Source organism: Triticum aestivum, chromosome 2A (genome assembly GCF_018294505.1).
Source record: "Triticum aestivum cultivar Chinese Spring chromosome 2A, IWGSC CS RefSeq v2.1, whole genome shotgun sequence".
In the NCBI taxonomy this organism is placed as follows: domain Eukaryota; kingdom Viridiplantae; phylum Streptophyta; class Magnoliopsida; order Poales; family Poaceae; genus Triticum; species Triticum aestivum.
Genome location: NC_057797.1, coordinates 722816033 through 722840011, shown reverse-complemented (window position 1 = coordinate 722840011; position 23979 = coordinate 722816033). Strand labels below are relative to the sequence as shown.

Below are 23979 nucleotides of genomic sequence, written 5' to 3'. Positions count from 1 at the left end.
CAGATCCTTAAATCAAGGAGTTGATAAGATTTACGACGAAACTGCCATCGCTAAGTGAAAACGGTTCGCGTGCGCACGCCCAACTCCTCGTTCCTGTCCCCCCCCCAGCAGAGCTGCCTGCCGAACATCTTTGTAGTAGCGCTATTTTCTACATGGAGCGGTTCTGATGGAGAAGCGGGAGTTAGTCCCACGTATTGTAGCTCTAATCAATCCAAAAAAAAACTTTACTACCAAAATCTCGTTGTTTTTTAAGTTAACACACTCTAACATATCCCCAGTAGAGCTTAAAATCCAAAAGAAAATGGGGCCCCTCCATCCCGAAACATTGGCCAAACCGTTCCCGTCCGAAAATCAACCCAACCTACGAAATTCAGGTGGGAAGTCCTCTCGGTTTCTGTCCGCTGCCGGCCATAAAAATACAAAGGAAAACAAGTCTAAGAGCATCTACAACCGGACTTGCCTAATATGGGTGCATATATGTCCGCGAGCGCGTCCACGGATAGCGCCCGCTCACTCCTCATTTGTCTGCATCCGCAGCCGCCTCTCTCGTATTCAAACCTCCAAATCCATACAGTCACATGCAACGTAGATCAACACAACCTAACTTTATCACATAGGATATTATGGGACATAGCAAGTTCATTACAACAAACACAAAACAAGTTCACAAAGATTAGATAGTTCATTAAACTAGCTACGTCTATGAAAAATATGACTACGAAGGCGTTGGAGTTCATCACTTCCTTGTCGGGCCCTTCCCCTTGGCGTCTTTGGAGTGGCGGTAGTACTACTTTCCATATGCGTTGGTGGCCGGAGGGGCATCATCGTCGTCGTCACTAGTGGTGCCGACAACAAACGAGGAAGAGGAGGGGAGCCCCACTAGACGTCGGGCAGTGCGGGCATGCTCCTTGGCAAGCCGCACAACTTTCGCTGTGTTGGCGGCCTTGTCCTTGGCTAGCCGCTCGGACACCTCGAGCTTGAGCCCCAATGCCTTGGCATTTTTGCGACGGCGGTGGCAGGTGTCTGTCTCGGCCATGGTCAACGACTGGGGGATGACGTTGCAAACGAGCTCCTTTTTCGAGTCGGAGGGCAGGGGAATATAACTGATGTGGATCTGCATGACCTACAGGCGGACATGCTAGATTCGGCATGTGCCCTCTGCCTCGCATGACGAGGCCCATGTGTTCGACTCGAAAAGCCGTTGTCGCGGGCTAGCCAGTGTCGGCACCAGCACCCATCGCCGGGAGGAAGGAGTGGGGGCAGAGGTGATGGCCCAGAGCTCCAAGAGCCTCGCGGGGCCACCGGGGTGGGAACGGATTTGGAAGAGTCTATGTCGGCTTGCACGAAAGAGGAGGAGCTCCGACATGGCACCAGAGAATGCACGGAGGAAGAGGAGGAGCCTCCCCTATCCACTGGCGAATGGTAGAGGGCAACCCCAATCGAGAGTTCCTCATTTGAATCCGCCACGAGGGCATTCCAATGGACAGGGTCAACCTTAGATGAGGAGCTGTTGCCGATCTAACCATGGTACGGTGAGGGGAGGAGAGTAGGGGGGGGGGGACTGTGGAAGCGGGGCGGACAAGGAGCTAGGGTTTGATCGAGGTGGTGGTTTTGTAGTGTCGAGGTGGGCCAGATCCTACATGGTTGTTGTGTTCGAACCACCTCATTACTTCCCCACATGTGAGCTAGATACGAGGGGTGTTGGATAGCAGGGTTTGAGGGGTCCGGTTGGATGACATTTTTGGGTCTAGGAGGTGTCCAAGCTGTCCGCCCAGACATATGGGGGGTGGAGGGTCTGGTTTTGGCGCTCCATTAGAAAAGGAACTGTCACCCTACACACAATAAGATTGAGCCCACATGGAAGTGTATGATAAAAAGCTTGAGCCCACATCAGTCGTAGCTACTAAAACACGATGAAACCAACCAATTCGAAGTTTTCCCCAACGAAAATCACTATTTTGACCTTATTAGCAAAGTCAGGTATGCTCTAACCCCCTTCTGAATTTTTTCCATGATCCGACCCTCGATTCTACCGCCAACCGACGCTAGTAGGGTTAATGAGTTACCACCATGGTCAACGGCGGTAGCCCTTGGACCACGTTCGGTCTGTAGCTGCTTACCATGCTAACATGGCAGAAGTCTACCATTGTCGCCCATGTTGGCGATGGGTTAAAAGGCTACCTCCAAAGACGTCTGTGGTAGGGCCTTAAGGCTACGTCCAACCGTGTTAGACAGGGGCAGAGCTAACTCCCAGCATCCCGGGGCGATTGCCTAAGCTGCTCTAGCCATTCTTCATCAAATAATACAAAGACACTAAGGTTAGGCCCTGTTCGAAACTTCCCCGCTCCGTGGAGTTGGGGAGTTGGGTTTTGGCAGCTCCGCCTAATTAAGCTAAAGAATGGTCCGCTCCGGGAGCGGAGTTAACGGAGCAGAGAGAAACCGAACACAGCCTTAGTATGCATAGCCGCATAGGCTTTGTCCAGACGGAGCCTCTGTTTGGTGGTAGGGTCTTGAGGGTACCTTCAAAGTAGTGACAAGAGCTTGGACTAAATTCCTGGAGGGCGGTTGGGGTGGGGTGGGGTGAGGTGGGGTGGGGGGATCTCAAGGCTACCTCCAAAAACGTCAGAGAGTTTAGACATCTGTCACGTAAAAATGGTCAGCGGACATGGTCCGATTGTGGACCGAGGCTATCGTTGTTCACCATGGCCGTACGCCCGGTAACCATACCACCTGCGGTAGGTTGAAGAGTCACATCGAGTGAAAAGTAAATCCGCAATTCCCCAATCCGTATCGACTGGTAGCTGAAACCCCAAAAAGCCGCCACCCCCTACCTCCTGCCTTCGTCCTCCCGTCAGTCCGGCAGTGTCATCCAAGATCTAGCTCAGCTCAAGATCCAGGCAGGGTAAGCCACAGCCAGCCATGTGCTGCAGCGAGTGCGGCTGCTACGATGCATTCTGCGACTGCTGCTGCCCCTGCGTCTCCTACGACGCGCGCGAGACCATCCTCTGCTGCGCGGCCTGCCTCGCCGTGCTCGCCGCCGTCGTCCTCTTCGCCGTCCTCCTCGCGGCCTACGGCTTCATCCGCCGCCCCGAGGTCGCCGTCGTCGACGCCTCCCTCACGCGGCTCGCGCTGGCCACGTCCCCCGCCACCGCCTTCGCCTACAACCTCTCCCTCACGCTCACCGTCCGGAACAAGAACTGGGCCATGAGCGTCAGGAACACCCAGCCGCTGGAGGCCGACTACAGCTTCGACGGCCAGCGCTTCGAGCGGGTCAGGCTCGCCGACGAGGGGTCCACGCACCCCGCCGGCAAGACCCAGGTGTACCACCTCGTCTCCGGCTCCGACGGCGCCTACGTCGCGCTCGGCAACGCCGGCGTCGCCGAGTTCAAGGAGGAGAACAAGACGGGGATGTTCCAGGTGGAGGTGGCGGTGTCGGGCGAGGTCAGGTACCAGGCGCACTTCACCAAGTGCAAGTTCCAGGCCAAATGCCCGCTCAAGCTGCAGCTCGCGCCGCCCGGCACGCCGGCCGTCGTCTTCGAGAAGGTCAAGTGCAAGCTCGCTCCGGCAGACAAGAACTGCTAGTCATTACTAAGATTCGTGGATTTCTTTCTCGAGCAATTTTAGTAGTGATTTCAGTAGTGATTTCTGTTGGTAGATTCGGAGGAACCAACTGCAGGTAGATTGACCCCATTGGTATGCACTTTTCTTCTGAGTTTTTTCTTCCAAGTAGATTAGTGTTTCAGCAAAAAAAAGTCATGAAAAAAATCCCTTGATTGTTCTTGTGCCTTACCATCTTGGCTATCTTGCTGAATATCTTGTGCCTCATGAACACAGATTATGATAGAACTTGTGAACTAGCAAACGAATCTAGGCCTGTTAGTCAAGTTAGTATGATAATATGTCTATTGTAAAAAAATCATGCACCGAGTCCTGTTAGTCAAGTTCCAGGGAGCACCAACAGAGGCAGCAACAATATCTCTTTAGGATAGTTATTAGGATCTCTAACTTAAAACTAGGATCGAGAGTTCTGTTTTCCCATGAAAACATGACAGTTATTCAGTAGTACTTATCTCACTACTGCCACTAAACATTGCCCAAATCCATAATTTCACCAGTGTCACCATGGCAGACAAGAAACTATGCCAATGTACGTTTCAGATGGAATAACGCAAATGTACAGTCCACTTATCAGTTTAGAAACTCTGCTTATCAGAAACAGAATTCGATGTATTGCTCATAAGGCTTAACTGACAACTATATGGATGAAGTCATCAAATATTCCCCGCAATTTAAAACATACAGAAATTGACTCAAGGCCAGCACACTTTGATTAATCTCTAACAGAAACAATATAAGAAGAGCAACAATTGGGCACACACTTTGTTATCACAGACCAATTAACTCACTAGGAGTTGTCCAAATGGCCCAAGCAGGCCCTCCAAAACCTGCCCAGCCGACAAACATTTTCTTTGCTCCCAAGACTGTGCACTCCAGCAGGCTACAGGCATGAACTCGTCAAAACTCATTGGTGGACTTCCCAACTAAAAGCCGAAGGGGACAAGTAAAAACCTATTGCAACCTGGAACTTGGTGGCCATGTTTTGTATTTGTAATGAAAACAGAACCGGTTGGCAAACTAACAAAACCGATGAAGAAGCGAAATCAAGGCACACAACAGCCATAAAACTGCAAAAACACATTTTTGCAAACCTCCTTTTCAAAAAAAAAAACATAACACTGAAGGTGAAAATACAAGTTTGTTTTAACAGTTGGATCTCCAATTGCTTGTCACAATGTAGGAATCATGTCATGCCCACCCTTCCCCTGTTCCGATGGTGTGCTTATCGTCGCCGGCTGGTCTTCCTGGATTCGCTCGGCTTTGCTTTTTGGTGGATCCGTCTGGATTCGGCCGGATTTCATGGTCTTCGGAGTTTCTATATGCTCTGCCCCGCATTTTCTTCTCCCGGATGGTGATTTGCTTCATAGATAGCGGTCGTCGCCGTATTTGGTCTGCATCGACGACTTCCCAGCCGCTGCTTCCACAAACTCCTAGGTTTAAACAAGTTTGCTCTGCTGTAGCGGAAACCCAAAGGCAGCATCGAGCTCGGCTCATGGCACGCTATTTAAGAAACAACTCAGTAATCAGATGGAAAGAGATCAGATTCAACCGGCTGATTCTGTCGCCCGCGGAGCCATCCGAGCACGCGCTAAATATCACACTAGGCATTTATAAATAGACAGGTGACATTGTTTTGTTTTGGCAATGAAACTAGAGAGTTTATCCTACTTGGAAGTCTACGAAATAAGAGAGGAGAATCTGCAACTCTGAATTCCTCACACCTATTGGACAAGTTCAAGTTCTTGATCGCGCCCAAATCATGATAAAATTGTTCACACACAGCAACCGATGAAGAATAAAATAGTCAAAACCGAGCATGTTCTAACTTCTAATGTAAGGTTACAGGGCATATCACCTTGTTTACCAAGGTTAATTACCAGTGAACAATCAGAGGGCTTGCTATTTCCTGAAGAACACTGCGTGTGATTTGGCATAACACCAGAGGTAACTCGGAGTAGCCACTAAACTACTCCCTCCGTTCCTAAATATTTGTTTTTCTAGACATTTTAAATGACTACTACATACGGATGTATATAGACATATTTTAGGGTGTACATTCACTCATTTTGCTCCGTATGTAGTCACTTGTTGAAATGACTAGAAAGACAAGTATTTAGGAACGGAGGGAGTACAAGAAATTGAACTGCAAAAACCGTCTTAAATATTTAGAAACAGAGGAAGTAGCATTTGGTGACGACTTGGAAATACAACGAAAGACTGAATCTTGGCAGCTGCAAGGCCAACTCACGTTTCTGCAATGTAAAAACAGCTGAATCACAAATAGAGTACTACTGTACTAGTAATATGGATGGGTTCAGTGCCGCCTGTTCCTAAAAAACATCTTGAGATCTTCGTCTCCATCAGAGAAGTCCATGGCTTCGAGCGCAGCCTCCCGTGCTGTGTCGCTGCAAGCTCGGACCTGTTCCCTGTGAGCCAGGTAGTCGTCGTCGACCTCCACATAGCCATACTTGGCGTACTCGCTCCGTACCCAGGCCTGGAAGATGGAGAATTCCTCTGCAGCCTCATAGAAGTCGCGCGATCGGGATGGGTCCAGAACCCGGAAAGGATGGAGGGGCGCGATCGGGATGGGTCCGACTGGAAAGGATGGAGGCCACCTCCGCCCGCGGCAGCCGCCTCATCTTTCTGCTTGGACCTGACTTGGCGTAGAAGGCCTTCTTCTTGGCGGCGAGCAGCTCGTCGTCGTCGTCGCCTGTCTCCGCCTTCCTTTTGGCGGCGCACGGCTTCAGCGGGCGCTTCTCCGTCGAAGCATCTCGGCATGGCTTTAACGGGCGCTCCTCGCCGGCGGCCAACGCATGCTTGGCCGCGCTCTCGTCGGACGCCATGCTCCCGGTGATGCGCGAACCCTCCTCGCGGGCCATTGGTCGCTGATCTGACCTCCCGAGGAAGCCTCACACAGCGCGCCGCGAGATTTGTTGGAGACTCGAGGAACCCTGCTCTCGAATTGAGGAGCAATTTGATAAAACGGCACACTTTTCCTCGTACTTTGATCCAATGACACATCTTTTTTTTATTGGATTAAACAACACACTTTTGATTCATAGCTGGATAAAATGACACAGACTGAGTCTTTTTTCCTTTTTCAAGTCTGGGCACATAAGTCATAATATTTTGGACTATTTTGCCCTTTCTTCTTGGTCAACTGGTTCGGAGCCAAGCACAGCTATGAATCCTCGCCGCTACTGGTTCGGTGTGCTTCTTCCCCACAACTATGAATCCTCGCCGCTACTCCCCGGCGCCACCACCTCACCGCGCCGCGCCCGTTCCTGTGGAGGACACTCTGCTGTCCGCCGCACTCCGACCGCTCCCTTGGCGTGTCGGAGAAGAAGGGCGCCGCCGTCCACCACGCTCCGGCCGCTCCCTCACCCATGCAGGAGAAGAAGGGTGCCGCCACTTCAAGTTCCCTGCAGCGCGTTGTAGTCCAGGTCCCTCGCTGGACATGTTCGAGTCCTGACTGTAGCACGTGTTCGTAGCTGCTTGCAGTTGTAGTTGGCTGTAGCTGCTCGCCGCTGTAGTGCTAGCTTTAGCAGTCTACCTGATGAAACTCATGCCGCTGGCCTGAATTTAGCTTTTAATTTTGATTGCCCGTTCAGCTGTCTAAAAGCTACAGATGCTTTTTCCTGTGAAGAAATTCAGCTTGTATTGATGCCCGGTCCTGAAGAAATTTAGCTTTAATTTACATGCTTATTGAATCGAATTAGAAGGAGAGAGAGAGATATATAATAGAGAGAGAGAGATGAAGGGAGAGACGGGATGGGAGGGAACCTGTGAGTCTCCTCGGGATCGTTCGTCTCTGTTTTGATCGTTCCTCTGGGTCATTCGTCTCCTCTGATCTTTTTTGGCATAGTCTCCTTTCCTCTGTTTCAATGGAACCGGTTGACCAGACAGAAGGGCAAATTCGTCCAAAGTATTATGACGTGTGGGCTCAGACTTGGAAAAGAAGGAAAAACTCAGTTTGTGCCATTTTATCCAGCTATGAATGAAAAGTGTGCTATTTAATCTAATAAAAAAAAAGTCGTGCCATTGGATCAAAGTACAAGGGAAAGTGTGTCATTTTATCAAATTGCTCCGAATTGAGGGAGGAGGAACCGGCATTTTCTCCAGACTACTCCCTCCTTTCCGGTTTATAAGGCTCAATTCAAAAATCTCACCAACCAAGGTAGATGATGAGTGGTGGAATATTTTTTGTAGTTTGCAAAAGCACCCAATTAATGCTCTTGTTTTCCTCAAAAATTATGTTTACGAATGCATTAATTGCAATGCATGCATGCATAAAGTGCATGCATTGATCATTTTTCTCTTAATACTTGCATGCAATGATTTAATGCACCTTGAAGTCTAAACATGTGATGGAGAACAACAAAATTGAACCTTATAAAATGGAAAAACTAAAATTTTGAGATAAGTCCTATAAACCGGAAATGAGGGAGTATATAAAGGCACAGAGCCTCGGTGAGTCGAAGTCGAAATCGGATAAATAGTTCCCGCTAGCTTTGTGGCTAGCAGTACGGAGTAATTATTAGATTCGGATTCGGTTACGTGACTGCGCTGAATATGAACTGCATGCCTCTTGATTATTAAACGTCGGATCCAATCATTGACATCTTTTTTTAACATTGAAATCGTATCTATCCTTGCACTTTTCAAGATAATTAAGACTTCTTGTAAACTTCCCAACTGTCCTCAAGAGATCCAATGTGACATTGTCATTAATCCATCGGAAAAAAGAGTTTTCGCTGTTTTGATCTGAATTGGTTACAACTCAGTGATGATGATGTTTTTTGCATTGTTTTCTTGTTAAATGCATTGCTTAGATTTACACGGGCTGGTTTTCTAGGTGAAATCCTAGAATCTGTTCTTTGGGGGTCGGATTCGATGACGGCGGCGCTTGAGAATTGCGTCCTTATTATTTCAAGGCGTTGTTGTTGAAGTATCTCGTCGTTCTTGTGGTATCATGAGATGATTCGTGTGAATATGGTTATGGTTAAAGCATCTATAACCACATATGACAAATATGGCCCCTCAAATGCCCGCATAACCTACGTACTGATGTTAGAGCATCTAGGATTTGAGGGGTAATCTTTTTTTTTTTTTGATATGCCTGTGTTGACTAGAGGAAAGGATGACTGTGTATCTGATCAGTCATCCATCTTGTAAGATTGTCACCTCTATGTTAATAGACCCATTAGCTTGCTCTGCTTTATGAGGGAACACTGCTACTGCAGTTTTCAATAATGGTCACACGAGTTGACCAACACTTCCATGTACATGTCCTGCTAGCTTGCTATGCATTATGACTGAACACTCTACTGCTGCAGCTCTATTAAATGTATTTTTTAGCAACTGGCGCTCATGTGGACTGCACACAAATGTTAATTAAAAACTAAAACAACTGATTAGTGCGCAAACTCATGCCTCAACCAGAGGAGGTGTTGACTAACCCTGCACCAGAGCAGGTGGATGCTGCCAACGCACCAATAGGCAGCTCCAGAGTAGGGGGGAGCTGCTGCCACTGTTGTTGGTAGTTTCATAGGCAAATGAGTTAGGGGCAGAAAGCTGGTAGCTGGCTCCATTGCAATTGTTAAAGCATGGCAATGGCTGGGGTGCCTGAAATCATAGGCACCCAAGCTTATAGTAAGATGATGGGATCATAGCTGAAATTGGCGAATAGCTATCAAATTATAGAATGAATTGATCTAAATCGGATCATAGCTGCACAGGCCTTAGCAGAACAGAGTTTCCATATAGACAAATAAACCAATAAATAATATTTGCACCTTGCGATAACACATCATATTTCACACATGATTTAGCAGGTAGGTCTGACCCTCTCACTAGACTGCACCCACAAATAAACCAAGGCTTGTGACTGCCACCAGAAAGCTACATTTTAGGTGCAGTAATACATAATAATCATGGAATCAAAGATATGTCACTTGAGAGATAAAGTGCAAGATTGAAGTATAAAATTTTGTCATCAGAAATTTCATAGGATTAATTCCTAATCTCGGGTCTATGTGCCCCTGGTCAAATATGCAAAGACATATAGTATAATAGGTATAAATACAATCAATAAAGACTGCCAAAAATAGATAGAGATAATAAAAAAGAAGTTCTCCAGGCATAAATAATAAAGACTACTCCAACAAATAATAGTTATTCCACAACTAGCTCAACCTTATGAGCAAAATTAAGCACTAGTACCGTTTTCTTGTCAAGCCTTAATACTTGGCTACAGGTAGCAAATGTTTGGGATCATTAATTTAACCAAGGTCACCAGCCATTACATACAGGCCCTCTAGTCTAGATAAATATAAGTTATACACCACCAAAATATACAACTAATTGCAGCTTCCAAAAGATGCCATGCAAGCAAGGTTAGAGGTTACTCCCTCCGATCCTTTTTTCTTTGCGTTCTATGCTCAACCCGCATACCAAGGAGAGGAGAAAGCAGCAAAAATCGGACTGTTTTGCCCCTGGTTTGATACGGAAGGGAGGCTGGTAGTTAAATACTCTCTGCATGCGCATGTGAACGATTGGCTTGTAGGCATTTATTCTCGTGCCACATACTCCTCTCTCTCCATCTTTGCATGCGCATCTCTCTCTCCTTGCATGCATCTCTCTCTGCATGCTCTCTCTCTCTCTCTTGATATGCATGCACGCGTCTCTCTCTATGCAAAATCTTCTCAGCATCCGCGCCAATCTCTCACCCATTGCATGGCCTATGAGCCTATGAACCGGAAGAGCAGCAGGCGCTTGAAGCTGGAGGAATTGGAGCCAAAAAAATTCGTTTGGTTTGAGTATGAAATCTTTGCGCCAAGAATTCTAGCTCCCTCCTAAACTGAACAGCCCGCCATAGATTAGCAGCTCTAGATTTAGCTTGGCGCCAATGCTTTTGAAACTCAAAAATCCTGCCTATAAAACTCAGGCCCCGCCATGAAGCAAACCACACAAAAATTTCACTTCCCTCTCTTTGCTCCTCTCTCTCTTGCCACGGGAATGCAATGGCTACTTTCGACCTCAATACGGCCATCAATTGGGACGAGGTGGAGGATCAATACGATGGCCATGCGGAGGACATGAACTACGTCTACGTATTCGAGGAGAGCGACGGCGGTATGAACTCATTCTTGTTGTTTGATTTTACTCTGGTTATTTTGCTCTGTTTGATCTCTTTTGAACGTGTACAGAAGATGAAGCCGCCCAGCAGAACAATGGCGGATTCGGAAGCGGCGGAAACAACCCTTCGCACGACACGGAGGACCCAGGAGGAAGCTGCGACAACGAAAACAACAACCAGTGCACCATGGAGGCTCAAGGAGAAAGTGGCGGTGCTGGTCCGAACCGCACAGACCGGGTACACGGCGCGGACGCTGACGGCGGCAGTGGCGGCGTTGGTCTTAGCCGCACCGACCGCATGCACGAGGATGACCCGTCCAGCGGAGGAAGCACCAGCCACAACCGTGGCCGCGTTCGTCTAGGCTTGACTGGCCGTGGGCTCCGCAACGCTGGCCGCGGCAGAGGCCTGCAAGTCACCGGCGGAGGAAGCGTGCAAGACGCCGGGGGAGGAAGCGTGCAAGTCGCCGGCGGAGGACATGAAGCCCCTATTCATGGACGAGGTGCCTCTATCCGTGGACGGCTAGGCCTCGCCGGTCGCGGGCGAGCTTGCGCTGGCACGATCCAGTGGCAGCCAGAGCATCAAGTCGTGGCTGGAAGAGGGCATGGCAGAGGCGCGCCGCCCCATATGGGCCGCGGTCGTGGGAGGGTTGGCATGGCCGGGCGTGGTCGCGGTGGAGGGCGCCAGCTTCCTGACTTGAACCAAGTTGCGCGCGAGGACGTTGAAGATGGAGACGCCGCCGGTGGTAGCAACGGCAATCATGGACATGGCGGTGGTGGAGGCGAGTGGCATGGCGCAGAGGATGGCGAAGCTCATGCCGGTGGGGGACACGAGGACAATGGCTACGCGGGTGACCCCATGCATGGTGAGAAACTTGCGCCCCACAGATGTTTAGTCTCTATTTTAACCTTTGGAATTAAAACTGACTTTATGTTGATCAAGTAGGCGCTTCTAGTCATGACGGCCATGGCGCGGGTGATGAGAGCAATGAAGGTGCGGAAGGTGACGAGCATGAGGGTAATGGCCATGATGGTGAGCCCATAATTTTTTTTTGACATGGCAACACATTTTACTCATTTTTTGTGACATGCTAGCAAATTGGGTTGCATAAAATTGATCATGTCTCCTTTTTTGTAGTTGAGAATAATCCGCAGCCGCCGCAGCCGCGTGAGTGGAGTGACAAAGCTAAGCTCACCGTCTATGGCATGTTGTTGGAGAGGACAAGTATAGGAATTATGAAGCGCGGAGTGACCAAGGAAGTGTCTCGTTTGACCGGTATGCCGCAGAGAACTGTCCAGGACTTATGGAACAAGGGAAAGTTATATGAAGGGATGCTTGGAGTGTTGAACAAGAAGCCAAAAAATTGTGGTCGTAAGAGGATAGCCATCGACTCGGAGACTATAAAGGCAGTCGACAAGAGGAAGAGAACAACCATCAAAGACCTTGCAAACGAGTTGAATGTGTCCAAAACCACGGTTTGGAGGAGGTTGAAAGAGAAGCAGATTAGGCGTCACAGCAATGCCATCAAGGGAACTCTCACCGATCTGAACAAGAGACGTAGGGTTGAGTGGTGCCTCTCGCAGTTTCAGGAAGAGAGCCTACCAGAAGAGCCGTGTTTTAAAGGAATGTACAATGTCATTCATATAGACGAGAAATGGTTCTATCGCACCAAGAAGTCTCTCAAGCTATACCTAGCAGATGATGAGGAAGAACCGGAACGGTTCACACAGAACAAGAATTATATAGAGAGGGTTATGTTTCTCGCAGCTGTAGCACGCCCTCGCTTTGATGTGAATGATAATGTGACGTTTGATGGTAAAATTGGTATATGGCCGTTCACTTTTGAGGAGGCGGCTAAAAGGGATAGTCCTAACCGTCTAGCTGGGACAATTGTGACAAAGGTCATCCCCAAGGTGACAAGGGATGTGAGTAGAGACTTCTTGGTGAACAAGGTTATCCCTGCCATCAAGGCGAAGTGGCCTCCTTCTGAACGTGGGCGTCCTATATTCATCCAGCAAGATAATGCTAGGACTCACGTGAATGTTGATGATCTGGTTTTCCTTGCCGCAGCCCAAGCGGATGGATGGGACATTCGTTTGGTGTGTCAGCCACCGAATTCGCCGGATCTTAACATACTTGATCTTGGTTTCTTTGCTGCCTTACAGTCATTGTTCCAGAAGCTATTTCCAGGTTCCATCGATGACATAATTATGAAGGTGTGCCAAGCATTTGAGCAGTACCCCGCCGAGAGGTGCAACCGAATATTTCTCACTCTACAATCTTGCATGCGCGAGGTTCTAAAGGACAAAGGAGGCCAGCACTACAAGGTGCCACACATGAGGAAGCAAGTCCTTCAAGATCGTCGTATCTTACCGGTGACGCTGCCTTGTGATCGATCTATTGTGGACCAAGCGAGGGCATTTTTACTTGAGTAGTGCTATGTTGTCTTGTTGGTGTAATGCGACCATGCAATCCATCTTTTGTTGTAAGATTAGTGCTATGTTGTCTGGTTAATGTAATGAGATCATGTAATCCATCTTTTGTGGTAATGAGAATGAACGTTTGGTTTGAGCATACTGCCAATTTGAACAAAGTAAAAATATACAGAATGTGCAAATTAACATCACATGATCAAAGTTAACATTACATCCAATGATCGACCACAAAATTAACATAATCAAAGTTTCAATTCGAATACAAATGATCGACCACAAAATTAACATAGAACCACTACCGCAACCATCAGTTCATCATCACATATTCTTCGGCCAAGTTCAACAAATGAGAGAATCACTACTGGTGAAGTCCATGATCAATGTTGGATCATTTTAAAATTTGCTTCAGTTCATCTTTAGTCAAAATATCTTGATAGTAAATGCTCATCAGTTCTAGCCTAACCTCTTCTGCGCCGGGAGGCACAGAGAATTGCTCCAGCGGCGGCAATGGGTCGCCATCGACCATCTCGCTGGCACATACCGGGTCGCGGTCGCCGCACTTGTGCCCGTCGTTGCCGCCACCATGGTCGACGAACGCCTGGTGGCCCTCGTCCTCCACGTTGCCACCGTCCACCTTGATGCCCGCATCGGTGAGCGCCCGCACCAGTTCGGTGAGCCGGTGCACCTTGTCGGTTAGCGCGTTCACCTTGTCGACCAGCGCGCGTACGACATGCCCAAGCGCGTGGACGCCTCCGCCGTCGTCCGGGTGCATGCCGCAGTCCGCGAGCGCGTCGCCGTCCGCGAGCGCGTCGCCGTCCGCGAGCGGGAGCAGGCCGACATCCACGGGCGCACCGCCTACCGGGAACACGCCGCCTTCCCGGCACAGGTCGCTGTCCGAGAGCGCGCCGCCTTCCACGAGTGCGTGGCCGTCCACGGGAGCGCCGCCTACCGGGAACACGTCGCCCGCGAGCGCGCCGCCCTCTGCGAGCGGGAGCACGCCACCGTTCGCGAGTGCGCCGCCCATTGCGAGCGGGAGCACGCCACCGTCCGCGAGCGCGCCGCCTGCGGGGAGCACGCCTCCGTACGCGAGCTCGCTGTCCTCCACGTACAGCTCGCTGTCCTCCGCGACCAAGCTGTCCTCCGCGAGCAAGCTTTCATCCATGGTCTCGCTATCCTCTACAGGCTGGCTGTCCTCCCACAACCACGATGGATGGATTTCATCCATGGAGATGTACAGGATGTGGAGGAGAAGGGAGAGTGGGATGTGGAGAATGGGAAGCTGAGATGGGACCGATGGGCAGGAGAGGAAGAGGTAGGCGTCTGGCTGCCTTGGGAAGACGCGAAGGACGTGCATGGGAGAGAGAGACGGGAGTAACTGCAGGCACGCATGCGAAGTTGGAAAGGAGGGGCAAAATTGGAAAGAAGTGCCAAAACCTGCTAGTACGCAGAGCATTGAGGGAAAAATCGTTTTTTCTAATACGCAAACTAATGAGGACCGGAGGGAGTACAAACATTGCATGCTGGGAACATATAAATAATAATAGGGCAACTCATGCATGCATGCATCCATCACAGGCCCTGTTTGGATCAAGGGGTTAGAGTTAGTATGGGTTAGTTGAGATAGAAATAACCCTAAAATATCCAAACATGTGGGTTAGAGTAGAGTTATTTGCATCTAACCCAGCAAAAAAAACCAACCCGATGGGGGTTAGATGTGGTGGGTCCCATTAAAAAATATCCGTCGCCCGCATCTGGATCGCATCTCGCTCCCCGCATCGCACCACATCTCGCATCACATCTCGCTCCTCGCCGCCGCCGTTCGCTCCCCGCCCTCCGCCCCGTCCTCTGCCCTTTGGCCCCGTCCTCCGCCCTCCGCCCTCCGCCCCCGTCCTCTGCCCTCTGCCCTCCACCCCCTGCCTCTGCCCTTCCGCCCCTCCTGTTCCCGTCCGACACCGGCGCCCCCAGGCGCGCACTCCGGCGGCCACCGCACCGGTCGTCCCACCTGCCATGGATGGCGACAGCTTCGAAGGATGGGGTTCGCAGCCCTCTGCAAGCGGCCCAGCTACCCACGCCAATCTCGACCTCAACTCGCAAGCTTCGCCGTCGGAAGGGTTCCCAGGGCTTGGGTTGTACGGAGCTTTCCTCCAGAGCGACGGCGAGCAGGTCCTCCCTGGGCGCGGCAGGGGCTTCGGGCTCCCTCACTATCACCCACCACGTGCTGGAGCAGGAGATGGATGGGCGAATCCGTCGCCACCCTTCATTCGGCAACTGAACTTTGGCGGCTCCTCGTCAGCAGCAGCCGGTCGTGGAGGAGGAAATGGTGGCGTGTTCCTCAGCGGGTCGTCCACGGGGGTAGGCGGCGGCTCCTCGTCAGCGGGTGCCGGTCGCGGAGCAGGCGGCGTCGTTCGGCAGCGAGCCAACTTGTCCGCCGCGGCACCCGGCCGCCGTAACCAGCGCACCGGCACGAGGAGTCGTGGCAGTGGTGGCGGCTATCGCGTACCGCCTCCCCGGGCACCGCGGAGTGCCCTACATGGGCAAGCATCCGGCTCCAGCACTCCCTTTGACAATGGTGATGAAGAATTGGAGGACGATGTGGAGGAGTTAGCGAGCTCCGGAGATCCCCTGGTGAGCCAAAGCAATCGAGCCCACTGGAATGATACTAATAGTGCTTGCTTGTTAGAATTGTGCATTCAGCAACGTGCAGCAGGAACTTATAATGGTACAATGATGAGTGGTGAAGGGTACCAAGCCGTTATCGACGGCTTACTTGCTAGAAGGGGGTTGGTATATAGCCGTTTGCAGGTGAAGAACCAGATAGTCGTACTCAAAAACACTTACACTTTCTGGCGATACATGCAAGTGCATACAGGGTTGGGGAGGAAACCGGATGGAACCATTGATGCCGACTCTGAGTTCTGGATAACACACACAGAGGTAGTCTTTTCACTAAAGCTAGTTACTTGAATTTTGATGTGTGCTCTCATATCTTAAATAGTTTCTTTTGCAAAAATAATAATATCATAAGTAGTTTATTTGTTCATTATCCTGCAGAAGAAACCATACCTACGGAAGCTGCAGTGGGGTCCTCCAGCAAATGAGGAGTTGCTTGATCAATTGTTCAGAGGTTACACTGTGGATGGAAGCACAGCCTTTGTGCCTGGAGATGATTACGGTCAGAATCAAGGGCAAGATTTAGGTGCAGGAGAGGAAGAGGAGGAGTTTCAAGGAACACCTACAAGCAACCAGAGGAGCCAGAGATGCAAGAGGTCAACAAGCACTTCGAGCACTTTGACCAATCCATTGAAGAAGAGCAAGAGCCCAATGGTGAAGATTGTGAAGGACATATCTAGTACCTTCAAGGAGTCTGTCGCAGCCAACACTAAGCAAATGCAGAAACGTGCAAATGAGAAGGCTGCATTTTCTGTGAAGAGGTGTCAGGAGGTAGCATTTGAGTGTGGCATTGAGCAAACAATTGACTCTGTCTATGCTCTGTCCAAGATGTTCGAAACGGAGTACCAAAGGGAGTTCTTCTGTGGCCTATTAACACACGAGCTTAGGTTGGGTTACTTCAAGAAATGGTGCAGGGACAACAATTTGGAGTAGTTCTTCTGTGGCTGAATAGTTGCTTGGGAATGTGTGTGTTAAAATGTTGAACCTATTTAAATTGCTGTATGCTAAACCTATTTACATTGCTGTATGTTGAACCTATATGTGTTTGTGAGGTGTTGAACTATTATCTATGTTACGTGCGGGCAAAATTATTTTTATTTGGTGAACCTATTTTATATTATATGCGGGCCGAATTAATTTTGTTTGGTTAAACTATTTTATAATATATGCATGCTGAATTATTTTTGTTTGCTTACACTCCTTCAAGTAGTATGCTATGTGTTGACAATTTGGTACATGTATTTAAGCAGGAAGATGATCATGGCCCCATGACCGAGAAAGAATATGATGGAGGTAGCACAAGTGAGGATGAGATCATATCGATATGCCGCAACAATTTGGTGCAGTCCGGAAATTTAATCTTGCAGTTGGTTCCTATCTTGAGTATGTACTCTGATAACTACTTTATGAAACTACCTAGGAGGGTCAGTGGATATTCTAGTTTGGATTGGGTGCAGGAGACACTAGCCCGAGATACCCAATGCTACAACATGTTTAGGGTTGAGAGACCTTTGTTTAACAGGCTACATAATACTTTGGTGCAATCATATGGGTTGAAGTCCAGTAGAAAAATGACATTTGTAGAGGCTCTAGCTATGTTTTTATGGATTGTTGGATCACCACAGTCAGTTAGACAGGCTGAGAATCGTTTTAGGAGGTCTATGGAGACAGTAAGTAGGACATTTAACAGAGTTTTGGCATGCCTCCTTAGGTTAGCACATGACATAATTGTACCCAAGGACCCAACATTTGTAGAGGTGCATCCAAACTTAGAAAATCCAGCATTCTGGCCACACTTCAATGACTGCATAGGAGCTATAGATGGGACACATGTGAAGGTTGTGGTGGATAAGAGTAAGAGGGTTCCATATTTGAACAAGCACAATGAAACCAGTCAGAATGTGCTTGCTGTTTGTGATTTCGACATGAGATTTACATTTCTGATGTCGGGATGGCCTGGATCAGCACACGACATGAGAGTTTTCAAAGATGCCATAACTACTCATCGTCACAAATTTCCACGTCCACCACCAGGTTTGCTACTTGAACCGTCTTGCACTAATTTGTATCCAATTACACTTGTTCATCTTAGTCTCATTGTGTGCCTTTGCCAATATGTAGGAAAGTATTATGTGGTTGATGCGGGGTACCCAAACCGTCCGGGCTACCTTTCACCATACAGATGTACAAGGTACCATGTGGAGCAATGGCAAAACGGCCCGCCGCCACAAGGTATGAAAGAAACCTTCAACCATGCACATGCCAAAGTTAGGAATGTCGTTGAGCGATCCTTTGGAGTGTTGAAGATGAAATTTAGGATTTTGTTGAACATGCCAAAATTTCCAGAGGACAAGCAAACTAGAATTATTGTTGCTTGTATGGCTCTTCATAATTTCATTCGAGAGAGCAGAATTCCGGATAGGGAATTTGATGCATGTAATGCGGATGAAAACTATAATCCAATGCCTAGTTCTGCTGCATCTGCATGGCCAGAAGACGAACCTCTTGTTGAAGATACCAACATGAATGACTTCCATGAAGAGTTAGCTCGTGCTCTGTTTCATGGAATGTGATTTTTTTAAAGCTTGATTGAGGACTTGTACGTTTAAGTGGGACGTCTCATTTGTATGGACAAAATAAAATCTTGGGTACTATCTCTTTGGTGCAAATAAGTTACTGCTATACAGTTTTGGTATTCTATTTTGAACACATCTTAGTTTTTTGCTGTGAGCAATCTCTGTTTATTTGCATGTGTGTTGCTCCCCTGTCCACTGATTTTTTTGCACCAGATAGTCGTCTCTCATGCAATGTGAATTATTCAGTATAGGTTAATTACATGATTTTTGGATTGAATCCGTCCGGAGTCTACGTTAAGAACTGGTTATATACTAACTTTGTGCCGTGCTACGATGATTTTTTTAGTGAAAGGATCAGATACCCAAATTTGAGATACATCGTTGCAAACTGACCATAATGTTTTGTATGGACAAAATAAAATTTATCATGTTTTTGATGCTTGATTTGTAAAGATAATTTGTTTATGTCATTTCTGAGCGGGAGGAAGCCACACAAGAGCCGACCACAATGAATCCGGCTGAAAAGAGGGCCAAATGATTGAGAAAGTGCATTTATTGTCAATCTAACCCTCTCATCCAAACATCACCAAAGTTAGAGTTAGTTTAGGGTTAGACACAAGTTAGAAACTAACTCTAACCTCTAACTAAGTTAGAGTATCCAAACAGAGCCACAAACAAGACGGAGCTAGAGCGCAAAGCAGCATCTGGCATCGACGGCTTCCTCGTGATGTATGAAACGCGTGACACAGTCCACGGGGGCGACTCGCACTGGTTCCCTTTTCTCGCTGCTGTTTGTTGCTTTAGTCTTAACCTGGACAATGGTGATCTGTACATCATGCTTGGGCGGACGATATCCACCTAGCAGCATATTCGTACGTACACATATGTTAGTACATACAGCAACACTATATATCTCTTCCATGAACTGACTGATCACAAAAACCATGCAATGCATGCACAAAATGACATCAGAGATCGAGAGAGACAGAGAGTTATATATACTCACTTTGCAGTTGCACCACGTAAAACAAAATAGCACCAGAGTCCACATCTTTGCCAGCATAATCCAAGCACATGTCCTCACCCACACAATTAATCATCCACAAGCCATGAGAATGGCAAAAGGATGGGCTGGCTGAGATACACAGAATGATCTTTATCAAGCAGCCGATAAGCAGCAAGCCCTCCATCTCTGCATGTGTAGATAAAGCCATCGACAGACACACATCTACCATTTAAAGGGCACTTTGTAGGGCTAGTCCTTGGCAGGTCCTCTGCGAATGCGGCCCAAGGCATGACAACACGCCATTGCTTGGCACCCAGGTCAAGCAAAAGACAGGAACCTGTGAGAGCATCACAGACTATAAAGGAGTCGTCATTCACTGCTACATATCCAGATATCATAACCTTCCTGTGGAGAACATGCGACTGATCTGTCTTGCAACGCAGCCGCGTGGTGGATCCATAACTGAACCTTGTCTGATGGAAAACTTTCAGAGTATCAGTAAGGGCAATGGTCTCTCCACCAACTGTGATAAACAAAACAAAAATATCAGCACTTGGCAGCTGCCGTACAGATAGACGATCCGTAGCCATCGTACGGTCCTTGTTCAGACTAAACTCAAGCATGCCATCTTGTTTCCTCGAAACGGCGCGTATTTTTGAGCCACTGTGAAGGAAAAAGTGCCAATAGTCACCATCACCAACATATTCTGCAACATAAAACGACGGTTGGAGGGGCTTGCCATCGTCTCCTCCTCCTTGCAACAGTGAAGTCTCATCCATGACGCCTGTATGGTACATGACTAGTTGTGAGCCAGCTTGGCAGATGATAAACAGATCTTTGTTGATACTTGTTGTTGTAGCAACCGGACGCCTTTCAAAAGGGACTCGGTGTTGCATTGAAGCACGGCCAACCAGCGTGCGGTGAGGCATTGCCGGCAAGGGCTGCTGTGACGGGAGAGAGCAATCGCGGGGAACGTGACCTTTGGTGCCGCAGGAAAAGCAAAGGCGTGGACAGTCTTTCATTTCGAGAAACCGTCTGCAGCAAGAACCAAATTAAACATGTCATCACTCCACTCACCAAGAGAAACTTACTAAGAAAGATGTAATAAGCTAGGTTAAACATGAATCTAAACTAATTCAGATCAAGCAAGACCTGCAACAATCAAGCATCTTGGAGGGTTTGTCGACGTGTTGCTGGGAACAGCTGGTTAGATCCTTCTCTTGCCCTTCTTGGTGTTGCAGCAGCACCGGACAGTCCTTGTCCTCGTACTCCCTAATTGATCCATGATTAGTTGACAGTAGACAACAAATACGTAAACAAGGCGACCACAAAAATAAATGGTCGAATAATCTGTGCATGGAAAAAGTAAACTAGCTAGTTTGCTGCTTACTGTAGAAAGCAGAATTCCTGGTCCCCTGGATTCCTGAGCCGGATCTTGGAGGTTGAAGGTGGTGACAATGGCATGTAGGTTGTCACACCGGCAATCTTCTAATTGTTGACGTGGTGCCAGGCTGATCCAGACGGAGCACATGAGCCGACCGTCGAGACGGGTGAGGAAGCCACACCCATGACAGTAACTGTAAGGACATACAGAGTCGATGGTGATGGGCGGATCCAGCCTGAGCCTCCCCCTCCCCTGATCATCACCCTGATCCTGGTGTATGTAGCTGAGCTTGTAGGCATAGATGGTGTTGCCACGGAGCATGTAGATGGCATTGTCTTGCTCCATGTAGACGCCGCGGCCGACGATAGGGACGTAGTCTCGCGGCGGCCTTGTTTCGTCGGTGAGCACCGGGGTCCAGTCGCGGGAGCCGGAGCCAGGGGCGAAGGTGAAGAAGCCGCGGTCTTGCTTCAGGGAGACGAGGATGAGGGGGCCGGGGAGCACGGCGTAGCCCTGGAGGAACCCGCCGCCCAACCACCGGTACTTGTCCTTGTCGTGTTTGTCTTGGCCGACCTGCTCCCATTGGCCCCCGCCCTCGGGGAGCGGATGCAGGGGTCGCATGAGGAGGCTCAACTTGACGGCATACTCGACGATGGGGCACAGAACAAAGATGTGGCCAGCGGCGGAGATGGGCATGCAGTTACGGCTCCTCCCTGCTTGAATCTCCGGCGGCAAAGGAAGATGCTCCGGAGATGTGTCTGTCTGGGGCTGCTGCAGAGTTAGGTGCAGGGCATGGGGTTGCTCGCCGGCACCGTCGTCCTCCTGGCGCAGGATGCAGAGCGAGCGGCCGTCGGGAGCCAGGGCGGCGCTGGCGTCGAACCTGCGGCCACTCGGCGTCTTGATGTCGTGGAAAGCCTCGAGCGCGTTGTCGCTCCGGCCGAGGATCCGCCCGGACCGCGCCACGCGGAGGCGTTTGAGCCGTAGGACGGCGCCGTCCTTGAGGCCGACGAGCAGCGACCAGGCGGGCCGGTCGGCGCCGTCACCGGCGGCGGTGGAAGAGTAGTCCCTCCCGGGGGCCACGCGGGGGATCCGGGGGGAGCAGAGACGACGCTAGCGGCACTCGCAATTGCGTAAACGGCACTCGGACTCACGCGCCAGCTTCCACTCCTCCGCCGTCTCCGTCTCCGCCGCCATCATCGACCGCAAGCGCTCCCCCTCCGCCTCCATCCTCCTCCTAGCTAGGGTTAGGGTTAGGGATTTGGTCTCGCTGTGGTTCGCTCGGGACTCGGGAGTTCAGATGGGCAGCAAATTCACTCGGAATAAATCTATATCTATACTACCTATTACTCACTCTGTCTGGAAATACTTGTCAAAGAAATGGATAGAAATAAATGTATCTAGAACCAAAATACATAGATATATCCATTCTTCCACGACCTCGGCAATCTCTTCCTCAGTGACATGGGTGACAACCTCTTCTATGTCACTGAGAAAGAGGTTGCCGAGGTCGTGGAAGAGGTCGTCATTGCCAGGAGTCTAGGGTAGACGTAATGATCTGAAACGACGGTGTGAAACCATACGAAGCGGCGACGACTAGGGTAGATGTCTACCTGACTATATAATGCGGGTCGGATAGGTCGTGAGTAATTAGCCCGTCCGCGATAGGGTGAGCGAGGAGGAGGAGCATGCGTGTAGGTTTTCTTTTCTCATGCTCATACAAGTGCTAGAAGAGCTCACCTTATAAAGAGATGCAACTTTCATTCAACTTTTGGGATGAGACTAAACTTAGTATAACTCACACCACTCAAAGCCATATATGAATGGACCATGAGAATTTCAGATTTTTTAGTTGGGCTTTAGGCCAAAGGCCTACTAACAAATTTCAACACCACTGACAACAAGCGTGCTGTTCTGTTAGACACTGATGGAAGACGATCAACGAGATGGCAAAAGGAAGATAGAAGAACCAAAACAACCATCAGCAGATGCCTGTGTGGAACATGATTCAGTGATTTCTATAAATGTCCATGAGATGTTGTTTCACCTAGCAAGAAAACACGATCAGGACTCAAGTCAAGTAGCTTTAGGATAGTTGATGCTTTGTTCATTTTTCTTCAGATTTTTATTCTCAAGTCAAGTAAGATAGGATAGCTGATGCAGATTGTTGAGCTTCTCTGTTGTATAAATGAATTTATGTACATTTTGAATAAAGACTCCTGGTATCTGCAAAACTGTTCTTCTATTTGTGATATTTGCAGTCAACTGAAGAAAACATCCCAGGCCACATCTTGTATCAGAAGTTCAGAACAAAATTCAGAAGAAAAAGAGTTGCCTCTGTTCAGTTTTCACAGTCAAGCGTTCAGATCTTCGTCATCCATTGCCTCGAACGCAGCCTCCCGCGCTCATCACAGATTACATTACATGGGTTCAGTGCCGTCTATTCCTAAACAATGCCTTGAGATCTTCGTCGTCGATTGCCTGGAACGCAGCCTCCCGCGCTCTGTCGCTGCAAGCTCGGACCATGGCCCTGTGAGCGAGGTAGTCCTCGTCGACCTCCACATAGCCATACTTGGCGTACTCACTCCGTACCCAGGCCTGGAATATGCAGAATTCCTCTACGGCCACATAGTAGGCGCGTGCACGAGCATATTTTGCCACCTTGAGCTCGTCCATCTCCTCTTCCGGCGAGGGAATCAGGTCGGGGTTCTGGAGCTTCAGCGCCTTGAAGAAAGAAGGGGCGCGATCGGGATGGGTCCGGCTGGCGAGGATCGAAGCCACCTCCGCCCGCGGCAGCCGCGTCATCTTCTTGCTCGGACCTGACTTCTCGTAGAAGGCCCTCCTTTTGGCGGCGCGCAGCTCCGCGTCGTCGGCCTCTGCCTTCCTTTTGGCGGCGCACGGCTTCAGCGGATGCTTCTCCGTCGAAGCATGCTGGCACGGCTTGAACGGGCGCTCCTCGCCGGCGGCCAACGCACGCTTGGCCGCGCTCTCGTCGGACGCCATGCTCCCGGTGATGCGCGAACCCTCCTCGCGAGCCATTGGTCGCTGATCGATCTGATCTTCCGAGGAAGCCTCAGACAAGAGGAACCTTAGCTATCGAATTGAGGGAGGAGGAGCCGGCATTTTCTCGAGAATATAAAGGCGGAGGGCCTTTGCGCGTG

The 23979-nt window shown here is 49.4% G+C and overlaps 2 protein-coding genes across 3 annotated transcripts; one reads left to right on the top strand and one right to left on the bottom strand.

The window, feature by feature from the left end:
• Nucleotides 1-2764: 2764 nt before the first annotated feature.
• On the top strand, nucleotides 2765-3789 carry LOC123190576 (uncharacterized). The gene has a single exon (XM_044603250.1). It carries the CDS (start codon nucleotides 2920-2922, stop codon nucleotides 3580-3582), a length of 663 nt encoding a protein of 220 aa, XP_044459185.1. The 5' UTR covers nucleotides 2765-2919; the 3' UTR covers nucleotides 3583-3789.
• A 15202-nt stretch (nucleotides 3790-18991) lies between these two features.
• Nucleotides 18992-22110, bottom strand: LOC123190574 (uncharacterized). Of its 2 annotated transcripts, XM_044603249.1 has the most exons (4): nucleotides 20831-22110; nucleotides 20593-20712; nucleotides 19441-20475; nucleotides 18992-19292 (listed from the first exon to the last, which is right to left on the bottom strand). In XM_044603249.1, the coding sequence occupies exons 1-2, from the start codon at nucleotides 21515-21517 to the stop codon at nucleotides 20602-20604; spliced, it is 798 nt and encodes a 265-aa protein (XP_044459184.1). In that variant the 5' UTR covers nucleotides 21518-22110; the 3' UTR covers nucleotides 18992-19292; nucleotides 19441-20475; nucleotides 20593-20601. The 2 variants fall into 2 exon arrangements, with proteins under 2 accessions (XP_044459184.1, XP_044459183.1); XM_044603248.1 differs by lacking the exons at nucleotides 20593-20712; nucleotides 20831-22110 and having other exon boundaries at nucleotides 19441-20470.
• Nucleotides 22111-23979: the final 1869 nt, after the last annotated feature.

Bases quoted from the DNA above. Each gene is read 5' to 3' on its own strand.
- LOC123190574 (XM_044603248.1), bottom strand. From the start codon at position 20,462: ATGAAAGACTGTCCACGCCTTTGCTTTTCCTGCGGCACCAAAGGTCAC.
- LOC123190576 (XM_044603250.1), top strand. From the start codon at position 2,920: ATGTGCTGCAGCGAGTGCGGCTGCTACGATGCATTCTGCGACTGCTGC.